The sequence below is a fragment of the Mus caroli genome, unplaced genomic scaffold (genome assembly GCF_978045245.1).
Source record: "Mus caroli unplaced genomic scaffold, Mus_caroli_1 scaffold_10, whole genome shotgun sequence".
Classification (NCBI taxonomy): Eukaryota; Metazoa; Chordata; class Mammalia; order Rodentia; family Muridae; genus Mus; species Mus caroli.
Window position 1 is genome coordinate 100060862 of NW_028227265.1, and position 12675 is coordinate 100073536.

A 12675-nucleotide genomic window follows, 5' to 3' on the forward strand; every position below is an offset into this window, starting at 1 on the left:
ATGACCTCTTTGTTTCAGCAAACACTTTGGCATTAATTCTACATAATATATTTTTGTTTTGTTTGTGACAGAGTCTCATAGAGCCCAAGCTTTGGACTCAGAGTTGAATACAGCTGACTTGATCTTTCTGCCTCCACTGCTGGGATTAGAGATGTGAGCTATCAGGCCTGGACTAATAGTTTTATTCAGAAAATTAAAAATACAATTTGAGAGAGACCTTTGGAGTAGAGGAAGTAGACTAATCAATATGTCCAAATAATGAGAAACAATATCATTAGCTAGTATGAATTTTATTTCTTACCTTCTAGCTTGTGATGGAAGAAATAAAATTAAATTCTACTAAAGAAGAGATTTGGGGGAATAGGAGACTTAGTGATCCTCAATCTACACAGTGCAGGCTTAGCACCAATTACTTCAATATTCCACCTCTGTGATCTCTTAGGATCTGGCAAAGAGCTAGTCACGGCCCTAATTTGAAATCAGAAGCATGTCTTCCTGACCTGCTAGAGCAGCTACTCATGATATTCAGCCCGGAAATGCAGACAGATGTTGCCTAACCTCTTTTATTCACCTCTTTTATTTACCTTCTACAGAAGTGCTATAAGAAGTAAAGGGTGTTTTGTTCCCATTTCTAAGAAGGGGCAAAGTGTCCACACTTTGGTCTTTGATCTTCTTGAATTTCATGCATTTAGCAAATTGTATCTTATATCTTGGGTATCCTAAGTTTCTGGGCTAATATCCACTTATCAGTGAGTACATATTGTGCGAGTTCCTTTATGATTGGGTTACCTCACTCAGGATGATGCCCTCCAGGTCCATCCATTTGCCTAGGAATTTCATAAATTCATTTTTTTAATAGCTGAGTAGTACTCCATTGTGTAAATGTACCACATTTTCTGTATCCATTCCTCTGTTGAGGGGCATCTGGGTTCTTTCCAGATTCTTAGAAATGGAAACAAAACACCCATGGAAGGAGTTACAGAGACAAAATTTGGAGCTGTGACGAAAGGATGGACCATCTAGTGATTGCCATATGCAGGAATCCATCCCATAATCAGCTTCCAAACGCTGACACCATTGCATACACTAGCAACATTTTGCTGAAAGGACCGAAATATAGCTGTCTCTTGTGAGACTATGCCGGGGCCTAGCAAACACAGAAGTGGATGATCACAGTCAGCTATTGGATGGATCGCACGGCCCCCAATGGAGGAGCTAGAGAAATTACCCAAGGAGCTAAAGGGAACTGCAACCATATAGGCGAAACAACAATATGAACTAACCAGTACCCCGGAGCTCTTGTCTCTAGCTGCATATGTATCAAAAGATGGCCTAGTCGGTCATCACTGTAAATAGAGGCCCATTGGACTTGCAAACTTTATATGCCCCAGTACAGGGGAAACCCAGGGCCAAAAAGGGGGAGTGGGTAGGTAGGGGATTGGGGGGCTGGGTATGGGGGGGACTTTTGGGATAGCATTGAAAATGCAAACGAGGAAAATACCTAATAAAAATAAATTTAAAAAAATAAAATAAAAACACATAGACAAGGTTAAAAAAAAAAAAAAAAAAAAAAAAGAAGAAGTAGAGTCCCAAGGTTTGTGTCGGAGGACTATGACGGCTGAACAGGACTCTTATTGTCTGTATTAGATACTTATTCAGTAAGGGATACATTGAGAAAGCAAATGTTTAAAAGGAAGATGATAATTTGCAGGAAATGAATGTCATATAAAGAACAGTCAGATTCCTAGTTCATAGGGATGTCTTTCAGTGACCTTGCCTAATTTGTCCCTATTCTCCTCTTTTAATGCAATCAATGTTGAGGGAGTCTTGACTAAGGTTCCCTCACACCGAGCAATTACCCAAGGTCCATAAGAGATTGTTCACTGTGAGAGAGTAAAATGGGAGGAAGTATATCCGTTTCACTGAAATAGACCTTCATTTTCTTTCATAATTTCTAGTAAACTTTGACTTTGGAATTTATTTTTAAAGTATATTTTCAATAATACATTTGTGTCACTTACTGAGAAACTGAATTATAGACATTTTCTTCAGTAATTAGTAATTCATAATAAAAAATTAGATGCCAGAGTATAAAGGATTAGTGAAGTTACTTGAAATTACCTTCAAAGGAAGTAAAGAAAACCTTGGAAAACAGATCAATCTCACTTTGACTCTTTTTCAAAATTCAGTTAAAAATCAAGCCAAAGTGTGACCTATGGTAGATCATATCTATATTCCCAGAACTGGAGGTTAAGACATGAGGATGGTGAATTTAGGGTCATCCTATGGCCCATAATGAGACCCTGCTTCAATAAATAAATGAATGAAACCAAATGGAATAATACTTTGGAAAATGCCTGGTTCTGCTCTTTCAATAGGATTCTCTGGATACAGGATTTATCCACAAGAAGAAAGTGAACACTGAGGCAAGCTATTTTAAAATTGTAAACAAAAGACTGGATTCAATAATGTTTCCTTTCATTTGTTACGTTGTTCTTACTTGGATATTCTCAATTTACACGTGGGATTGAAACCCTGATAATCAAGATTCCAGTGTTTTATTGACAGTAACAGTAGAAAGGTAAACATTTTCTTTAAAACGACTTATTAGACAAATATGATGGCCCACCTGTAATCCCAGTATTTACCGGAAGAGGCTAATGTAACCCCATGAGTTTGGGCATCCAAAACTCCTTAGCAAGACTATGCACTTGCTTACTATGTGTAGCAAAGTTATACAAAACAAAACTTATAACAGATAAACGAAGCAAAAAACTAGTTTCTAAAAAGAAGTTTAGTAATACAGGCAGAGTATGCTGATATGACACTAATTTAACTACTAAAATTCAGTTTTACATCATTACAATCTATTGTTACTGATAATAATATCACATTTGGGTTTAAAATGAGGGAACAGGTCTATCTTGACATTCAGGATTCACTTTAAAATCAAGTTTGTGTTTTAAAATGTGTTTAACAAAATTTTCTTCTGAGAATTTTTTTCTGTCCTCAACTAAAGAAAAGGAGGTAAATTCCATGTTTAGAAATCAAGCAAACTATCTGTTTTAGATCACGTTAGTGCATATCTTGGCTTTGGCTTTATGCTGAGTATTCTGTACCTTACATTTCCCTAAAGAAAACATGGCACTGACCCTCAGCTGAATGAGACAGGACACTTAGGACTTCCCTTTTTCTAAAGGACACTTGGAAACCCAGTAGATATTCAAAATTGCTTTTCTGAGCCATGAATTAATAAGGGATTTGAACTCATCTACCCTGATCACTACAAAATTGAATAAACTAAAAATAGCTTGCTGGGGAAGAGGAAGAGGAGCCCCCTTGAGGAAACAAATTTCTATGAGAGGTTTTTGGGCACAATGGATAGAATTATCAGCAACTTACAACTTTTTCTTAACTGGGACAAGCATGGTCATATCAGCATTTTGCAGGAAGAATGCAAGCCATTCAATGACACATGCCTTCCTTATTTATTTCCAATTGCATTCCTCCTTGCTGGTTTTGCCTTGGATTTATCTGAGTGCATGGTTTCCCTCTTGACTTGTGTTTAAAGATGCTAAACAAAACAAGAAGCTTTACAGGATCTTGAACATGGGGAATCTCTTTTCTCCTGCCCCAGTGGGGAATAAAGTCTAAATGACTTAGGAATAGACTCTAACAACCTATGAGCAGTCCTCAAATGGCCCCTGAGTCAGTCTGTCATCATTTAGATCTATGTCTTCCCATGCAGTGGATTTGCATGCGTTAAGACTCATTTAGAAATGTCACATGAGCACCTGCAATTTCGCATTGCAGTTAGAGTCCCAGTGTATCACACACTTGATTAATAAACTCTGAAGTGCTGAAATGATTCTCTGTCATTAATCATATTCTCTTCTACCTCTATATTACCTGAAATCATTAGAGGAGAAGAAAGCCTGAAGTGTAATCAGGTACCTGCATGCTAATGCAAGGGCTGCATTCTCAGCTCCAAATAGGCTAAAGAAATTAAATGAGAAATTATAAGTAGGTGTGATTTTGTGTAATAGGAATTATGCAGCAATCCTTCTTTAAAACAGGGGCTATCTCATAGAAATTAGAAATTAAATGCCTTTTAGTGGCATCTGTGCAACATATCTTGATGGATAGTCTGGTAAAGTTCTCTTGGTAGAATAGAAATTAGAAGAACTCCTGCTTTAGATAGCAGAAAGTCCCCAAGGGGATTTCAGGAATTGAGATATATTTGTCTAGCCGTTAAATTGAACCTCAGAACTCCAGGAAACAACGTGACACCATCAATTAACAGAAATAATTTTCATGAACACAGAGTATACTCATCAGCGTGACCTTAACAGGATTCTGGAGACTCTTTTAGGTATGGTCCCTTTGATTTAATTTACATTTGGATAAAATAGCGACACTTTCTAAGTGCTAAACACTTTAAGTATAAGATCTAAGGATAGAGGGTGGGTAGATCTCTGTGAGTTGAAGGCCAGCCTGATCTACAAAGTGGGTTTCAGGACAGATTTACACAGTGAGACCATGTCTTAAAAAATAAAAAAATAATTCAGTACATGCAAGATATAGAAACAAAGCATATAGATTAGCTTGTTTATGGGGGCTCTTTGCTATCTGGAATGTAGCTATTTATTGTGTGTCTACAAATGTGTATCTTCTTTCAAACTTATAAAGAAGCATAGAGGGTCACAAAGCCAAGGCCAAGGAAGGAAATATTTTGAGAGATAAATCACTCTAAGTGATATTGAAAGAAAATTTAAATACTCAGAATAGAGTGGGAAAGAGACATTTACCTTGAATTAGTTAAATTTAGAAATTCATATTATTTATGTTATTTCTTTAAACTTTACATATTTACGTGTTAAAAATTCTGGAATACCAACTATAATCTCCAACCTCAGAGAAGAAGTATTAGTATAGTGGCCTCTTACATATTCTTCCTACTAAATATATCATGTTGTCAGTAACACATTGAACTACTATATCTTGGTTTATGTGGTAAATTGTAAGCTAAATTATAAAGTTTTCTCTAATTACGTTGTATTGTTATTGAATTAGCCCTGGAAATAATAGAGGCAAAGATGAGAAACAGTAATTTTTTCACATTTCCATACACTCAATCAACCCACACATAAACTTAATGGTTCAATTATGTGGTCTTTTCCATTATTTGTAAGGATTTAAGATGCTTGCCCTTCAATGAGTCCAGGAACTTCTACTGAATGCAAAACACTGTGTAGCTCACAAGACTCAGGAAGGCAAAGTCATAAATCCTAGTAATCTCATGAAACTTACACGGCTTAGAAATTATGAATCACAATCTCTCCCTGAAGTTTCACAGGAATGAACAAATCCTAGGGGAAGAAGTAGAATTCCTTGTAAGTTGTACAACTTAAACTAGCCTTCCCTGAGGTCTGGGTGGGCTTTTCAATGAGACCTGATTCCTGTCAACTATCCATCTCCTCTAAGTAGCCCCTCAAACATGTTTCTACAAGTACCCAGTAACTCACAGATCACCAAGTTAGATGTCTGTAGAATGATTACTTTGTTGGTGCCTTAGTTGTGATGAAGATATTCTGCTCATGTCCACAAAACTCCTGACTATACATCCACACACAAAAGTCACACGACAGAGATATATGAGATATGCAAAACTCCAGGACTTTGACTTTCCTACCTCACATATGCTAGGGAAGCAATCTATCACCAAATTTCATTCTCATCACCTTTTAGGTTTTCCCAAGTATATAATGTATTCCTCCCCCAATAGCCAATCCTTCTTTAATATATGCCATTCACAAATCCATGTCTTTCTTTTTTCATTTATTATTTATTATAACTGAGAATGTCATTTTATTGCTCTTAGTTTTTTAAAGAACAGAAGAATATCTTTTACTCTAGATCCCTGGGCATCTAGTGTCTGGTTTTTGTTTGTTTATCCAAGCAGTGTTGGGTACAGGCTCCATGTTGTATAATGGGCTTTAATTCAAACCAGATTTTATTTGCTTACTCTCACAACATTGCCTTATCATTTGGGTTTGTGGTATTGTTTGTTGTTCTTTTCCTAGCAGCATGCAGAATGCCTTCCTGTAACTAAGATGCTAGTAGATAGGAAGGAAGAGTTTATGTAGTCCCCATATTGACTTCTACATGTTCAATGAGTTGAGTTGTCTTTAGCAATAGAACCTTGATGACAGGTGGTGGAGAGAAACATATACCCATGGTAACAGCTTGAGTTCATTGTAGATTCCCATGTGAACCATTTGAGCATCTCAATAAGATGGAATTGAGTTCAAACACTGGATGCTTCTTTTGGTGAGGAGAGGTGTTCTGTTAGAAATAAGTCTCATTTGCTATTTGATGATTTCATTTATATGTGTAATTGCCTTTATATGTGTCTATTTTTCTATCTATTTATTTAACATATGTCTGTCTATCATCTATCTAATCTCTCTATCATCTAATATATCTTTCTATCATCTATCTATTGGTTATCCATCTATCACACATTTATAGCTATTGTCTGGCAATCATCTTTTATCTATCCCCTTCATTCTATCAAAGAAATAATTTGTCATTCACTTATGTATTTGTGATTGATTAATCTATCTTTTTTTTTAAAGTATTTTATTAGGTATTTTCTTCATTTACATTTCCAATGCTATCCCAAAAGTCCCACATACCCCCCACCCCACTCTCCTACCCACCCACTCCCACTTCTTGGCCCTGGTGTTCCCCTGTACTGAGGTATGTAAAGTTTGCAAGACCAATGGGCCTCTCTTTCCACTGATGGCCAACTAGGTCATCTTCTGATGCATATGCAGCTAGAGACACGAGCTCCAGGGGGTACTGGTTAGTTCATATTGTTGTTCCACTTATAGGGTTGCAGACCCCTTTAGCTCCTTGGGTACTTTCTCTAGCTCCTCCATTCGGGGCCCTGTGATCCATCCAATAGAAACTATGAGCATCCACTTCTGTGTTTGCTAGGCCCCGGCACAGCCTCACAAAAGACAGCTATATCAGGATCTTTTCAGCAACATCTTGCTAGGGTGTGCAATGGTGTCAGCGTTTGGGGGCTGATTATTGGATAGATCCCGGGTATGGCACTCTCTAGATGGTCCATCCTTTCGTCTTAGCTCCAATCTTTGTCGCTATAACTCCTGCCGTGGGTGTTGTGTTCCCAATTCTAAGAAGGAGCAAAGTGTCCACACTTTCATCTTCATTTTCTTGAGTTTCATGTGTTTTGCAAATTGTATCTTGTATCTTGGGTATTCTAAGTTTCTGGACTAATATCCACTTATCAGTGAGTACATATCATGTGAGTTCTTTTGTGATTGGGTTACTTCACTCAAGATGATGCCCTCCAGGTCCATCCATTTGACTAGGAATTTCATAAATTCATTCTTTTTAATAGCTGAGTAGTATTCCATTGTGTAAATGTACCACATTTTCTGTATCCATTCCTCTGTTGAGGGGCATCTGGGTTCTTTCCAGCTTCTGGCTATTACAAAGAAAGCTGCTATAAACATAGTGGAGCATGTATCCTTCTTACCGGTTGGAACATCTTCTGGATATATGCCCAGGAGAGATATTGCGGGATCCTCCGGTAGTACTATATCCAATTTTCTGAGGAACCGCCAGAAAGATTTCCAGAGTGGTTGTACAAGCTTGCAATTCCACCAACAATGGAGGAGTGTTCCTCTTTCTCCACATCCTTGCCAGCATCTGCTGTCACCTGAATTTTTTATCTTAGACATTCTGGCTGGTGTGAGGTGGAATGTTTTGATTTGCATTTCCCTGATGATTAAAGATGATGAACATTTTTTTCAGGTGCTTCTCAGCCATTCAGTATTCCTCAGGTGAGAATTCTTTGTTTAGCACTGAGCCCCATTTTTAATGGGGTTATTTGATTTTCTGGAGTCCACCTTCTTGAGTTCTTTATATATATAGATTGGATATTAGTCCCCTATCTGATTTAGGATAGGTAAAGATCCTTTCCCAATCTGTTGGTGGTCTTTTTGTCTTATTGATGGTATCTTTTGCCTTACAGAAGCTTTGAAATTTTATGAGGTCCCATTTGTCGAAGATCTGAATGCATTTCTACTGTACCCTCCGTGCACTTAGCATGATAATGCCTGGTTGGCTCATCACTTGCTTCTGTCTTTGCACTGTATCACGCCCCACAACAATTAGATCCTTAAAGAAGCTGGGAATTTCATCAGCAAGACAGTTTTAGCATAGTACGGTCAGGTATACTGGGTGTGTCCTGAGGCAAGTCACATAGTGAAGACTGTAGTCTTCACTGACCCGGTACAGGGACTGGGGTTCCATAGAAAGTTCTGGAACAAAGCTAGCTTACCCAGAACCTTCCACAAGGCTGACTGACTCTTTAGCAGTGGGGAGGTTGAAGTGTTGCAGGTTGTAGGGTGTAGCTTTTGCTACTCTGCTTTAATGCATGCTTTGGGAACAGAGTCATGCTACCAGCCACTGCCCAAAGAGTATTGGATCGAAAGATGAAGAACACAGACACACACATGTTGATCATTTTCAATCTGCCTTATTGGCTCAATTGCTAGGCACCTCCAATCTACCTTGGCTAGTGTGCCCTTCCCAACACTCTTAGCTTATCACTCTCAACCTGCCCTAGCTTGTTACTTTTAGTCCTAGTTGGACACCCCAACCTCCCTCCTGGAGAAGCGGTGTGTGGCCTCTCCATCTGAGATCTCACAAGGCTGGTTGGCTTTTCTCCCTCTGAAGAATGGTGAAAATCTCCTTTCCCCTCTCCCTGGGTCTGCTAGATCACCTGTGTGGATCCAGAAGTCCTGCCTCTTCCTTCTGCCCAGTAATTGGCCCATAGCATCTTTACTGATAGATCAAGAACCAATTGGGGAACAGGACCTTCATCAGAACAACCCTGACAGCAGATCCGGAGCCTAATTACAGTTTATTTTGGGGGCTACCTTTAGCCTCTCATTAACCATTCCTTGCCCAGCTGTGTATCTGAACAAACATTCTTGTGACTATTAAGTGAATTTTCATAGTGATTAACTTAGTAGGTAACTGGCTTCCTCTAACCCTGAAACTAATATCATACAGCATCCCGAGGTCTAGGGCAGAGATTCCTCTGTTTTGCTGTAGTCAGCCTACTTGCCCTCTCCATCAATGTGTTTGAAGAGTGTCTTGACTTCTGATTATTTTTTCTCTGTTTCCATGAAAACATCATGAAATATGAATATTGGAATATGATATTAGAGGAAACCAAAATCAGTGTTTCTGGACCATGATCCTTTGTATTTGATTCTAGAATTAGCCAGGCCTTTTGATTCTCTGATGTGAGTATTGTTTTATTCCTTGATATGGAGCTGTGAAACTGGATGATATGGGGGCAGAAACTGGATGGAAAGTCCCAGGAAGTCAGCCCTCTAAGTCTCTAGAGACCTCTCCTCCTAGTCCCTGACTCTCTTTTGCAGTCCACCTCTCACCCACTCCTAACATGCCTGTGCCCTTCCATCTGTGGATGTTTTCCCTAGTTGTTGCCATTCTTAACATTTGAAATGACAGAAGCCTCAGACCAGAATACTTAGGGCTCAGCCTAAGTGGCAGCCATCTTCCCTCTAGCCATGCCCATTGCATCATAAAGAGACAGATGCGCCCCAACATTCTGAACTGTGATATATAAAGGGCACTTCAGACCTCTGGAGAAACAGTACAGGCTGGGTGCTAGAGGTTGGAGGAGCTGTACAGACTTCCTGGTTGAATTATAGTTATATTAGAGAGAGGGAGGGAGAGAGAGAGAGAGAGAGAGAGAGAGAGAGAGAGAGAGAGAGAGAGAGAGGAGGAGGAAGAGGAGGAGGAGAGTATGTGAGATAGATTGTGTGTGTGTGTGTGTGTGTGAGAGAGAGAGAGAGAGAGAGAGAGAGAGAGAGAGAGAGAGAGAGAGAGAGAGAGAGAGAGAGAGGAGAGTGTGAGAGAAAGAGATAGCATGTGTGTGAGTGTGTATGTGTGTGAAAGTCATATAGATAGATAAATAGAAGAGGTTCATTGATTTCAGGGTAGGACTTAGGAGGGTAAAGCCTCCTAGGACAAGAGGACATGAGTTCCCAAAGGCTGAATTCCACCTTTCTGAAAGTCAGGAGACTTTCATTACTTTCCAGTAATGAAAGATTACTTGGACAAACCTCTGGACTGGCCACAGGGTCGAGGTTGGTAACCCAGGGGGTTAATGACCTCAAGGTCATCCCAGGAAGTAGACCAGATCTGGGTGCTGATCAGCCACAGCACAGTCTGGTGGAGCTGCCTAGCACTGCTCCTGGCAAGAGGAAACCATGTCATCTCCCACGCCTTATAAGCAGTGCTGGCAAGGGCCATGCCCCTGACCCTAATCCAAACTTGTCGATAGTGTCCAAAAGAATCTTTCTGGGCGAATCTGTGGTGGAAGGCCCCGAGGACAGGCAGACAGTTGTTGGACCCAGTGGCTTGCCAAAGAATAGCCCCAAAGCAACAGCAGGGGAGGCCCAAGGGAAGAAGAGGACAATGGAGTTGCTTAACAAGGCTAGAAAGCAAACAGAAAAATCCCCAAATCTAAGAGACATCAGACAGCTCCTGAAGCAAGAGGTGTTTATGAACAACACACACCCATGCAAGAAACATCTAAAACAGCAACCAACAAGCCTTGAGGAGTGGAGGAGGGGTTGTCTAGGGGGAGACAAGACAGGACTCATCCAGTCACAAGAACCTTTTGGGTGCTGTGAACGTCTTGCCCTTGAAGAAAACACCTTTTTGAAGGGTAAGAAGATCAAACCCTATTGTAAGCATTCAGACCAGATAAAGTGTCCCATATTAGTTAGAGAGCAGGGGCCTGGAGAGGGGCAGAAGCCAGTGTCTTCAGGCCAACAGGGACTGAAAGCCACCAAAACATTCAAAGGAAAGAAGGCACAGTCGCAACTGTTGGAAGTAACTTCCCTGCAGGCAGAAGCCAACCCCGAGCTCCTCAGGAGGAGGAGGAGGATGCAGGCTTTGGAGATGATTGCCAAAACGCATGACAGAGGATTCAGCCTAGAAAAGGCAGTCTTCCTAAGCAGAGAGAAAGTAAAACCATCTTCTCAGGACATTGATCAGAGCCCTCCTGAAAGAAACAACAATAAACCTAAGTGGAGGCCAAAGGTGGAAGACTGGGACCACACAGTCCAGGGAACTCCAGTGGTGCTTACAGTTCGGGACCATAGTTATGATTCACGGGTGTGGAAATATCCTAGTGCTGCAAAGCACAGGATGAACTTTCTGAGAAAATGAACTATTAAGTGCTGTGCAATCTATGACGTATGAGTAGGCATGAATACTGATGTAATAAGAAGGCGGGGCTAAAGGCCCGGCCAGCCCTTGAGGGCAAGGTGGGCTTGGAAGGACCACAGGCACAGCAGCTGTTTATCAGGCATCTCAGAATGATGCCATCTGCCCGTGGACACCACACTTTAGGATGCCACAAGAAGGAGCAGGCACCCTTGCCTTGAAGGTACTCATTTCTTCTAAATGTGATGACATCATAGAGACCATTCAGCTTCTTGGAAGTAATGGCGCCCAACCCCACCCCCCACCCCCACCCCCTGCCAACAGTTTATAAAGGCTTTGCTTTTCTCTCTACAGGCTCAGAACCAATGGGGCTGTGATGAAATATTTCATTCCAGAGATGGGCGATGTACTTAAGTGAACAGAGGAGGAGCCTAGAGAGAGTAGACACTTTCTCTGCATCCTGCTCGGTGAGCATCTCTGCTCCCTCCCACAACTCTTACCAAGACCCAGAGAAAACTGAGGCAGATGGATGTTTCTTACTTTCATTTTCTCATGTATCTGTAACCTGGAAGTACTATTAACAAGGTTTAATTACGGTATCTTGTAACCTTGCAGGGTGTCCCTAGTGAGCTTTCGTCCCCACCTCTGCCTCGCTCAGTCCCCATGGCATATCTCCTTTACTATCAAGATTTCTTTAAAACACATGTTCGTGCTTCATCTTATTGAAGAAGCTTGTTTGTCATCACCCTTTGTGATCTTTCTTCCCCTGGCCCTTGCATCCCTCGTCTGATGTACACCCTCCCCACACAAGCTCCTTCGGTTTTCTAACATGTGGGCAGCTCACTCTTCCTTTCTCTTTCAATAACCGTGGGCATGTGTAAGAAAAAGTATTTATTTCATAAAAAATCATCAAGATGAGAGTTAAAGGCATACTGAGATAGACTCTCATTATATCTTAAATTCTAACGTTGGTTTGCACGAAACAGGGAAGGAGACCTGAACCCATGATAGAAGGATGTATGCTGAGAGGTACAGATGAAGGTTAATCCATCTATGCGTAACTATCCAACTCAGACATTATGTGTCATAGATGCTGTCTTTTCAATATGCATTGTTGGCATCCTTGAGAAAAGTCTGGTGGCTATAGGAGTGTGGGCTTATATCTGGGTCCTCTTTTAAAATATGACTTTAGTTTCATGGGTTTATATCTGAATCCTCTATTCTATTTTATTGAGCTGCTGCCTGCTTCTGTGCTAGTACCATGCTGTTTGGATCACCATGGCTCTGTAATATACTACAGGTATGTTAACAACTCAGGCACTATTCTTTTTGCCCATGATTTATCTGGTCTGTGGGATATTTTGTGTCTAC

General features: G+C 40.5%; 1 protein-coding gene across 1 annotated transcript; it reads left to right on the forward strand.

The window, feature by feature from the left end:
• Positions 1-10107: 10107 nt before the first annotated feature.
• LOC110299549 (protein Tex24-like) lies at positions 10108-11739 on the forward strand. The gene is given in 3 exon segments (XM_021169253.2): positions 10108-10801; positions 10940-11253; positions 11659-11739. Coding segments are annotated over 3 exon segments (1089 nt in total).
• The last annotated feature ends 936 nt before the right edge of the window (positions 11740-12675 follow it).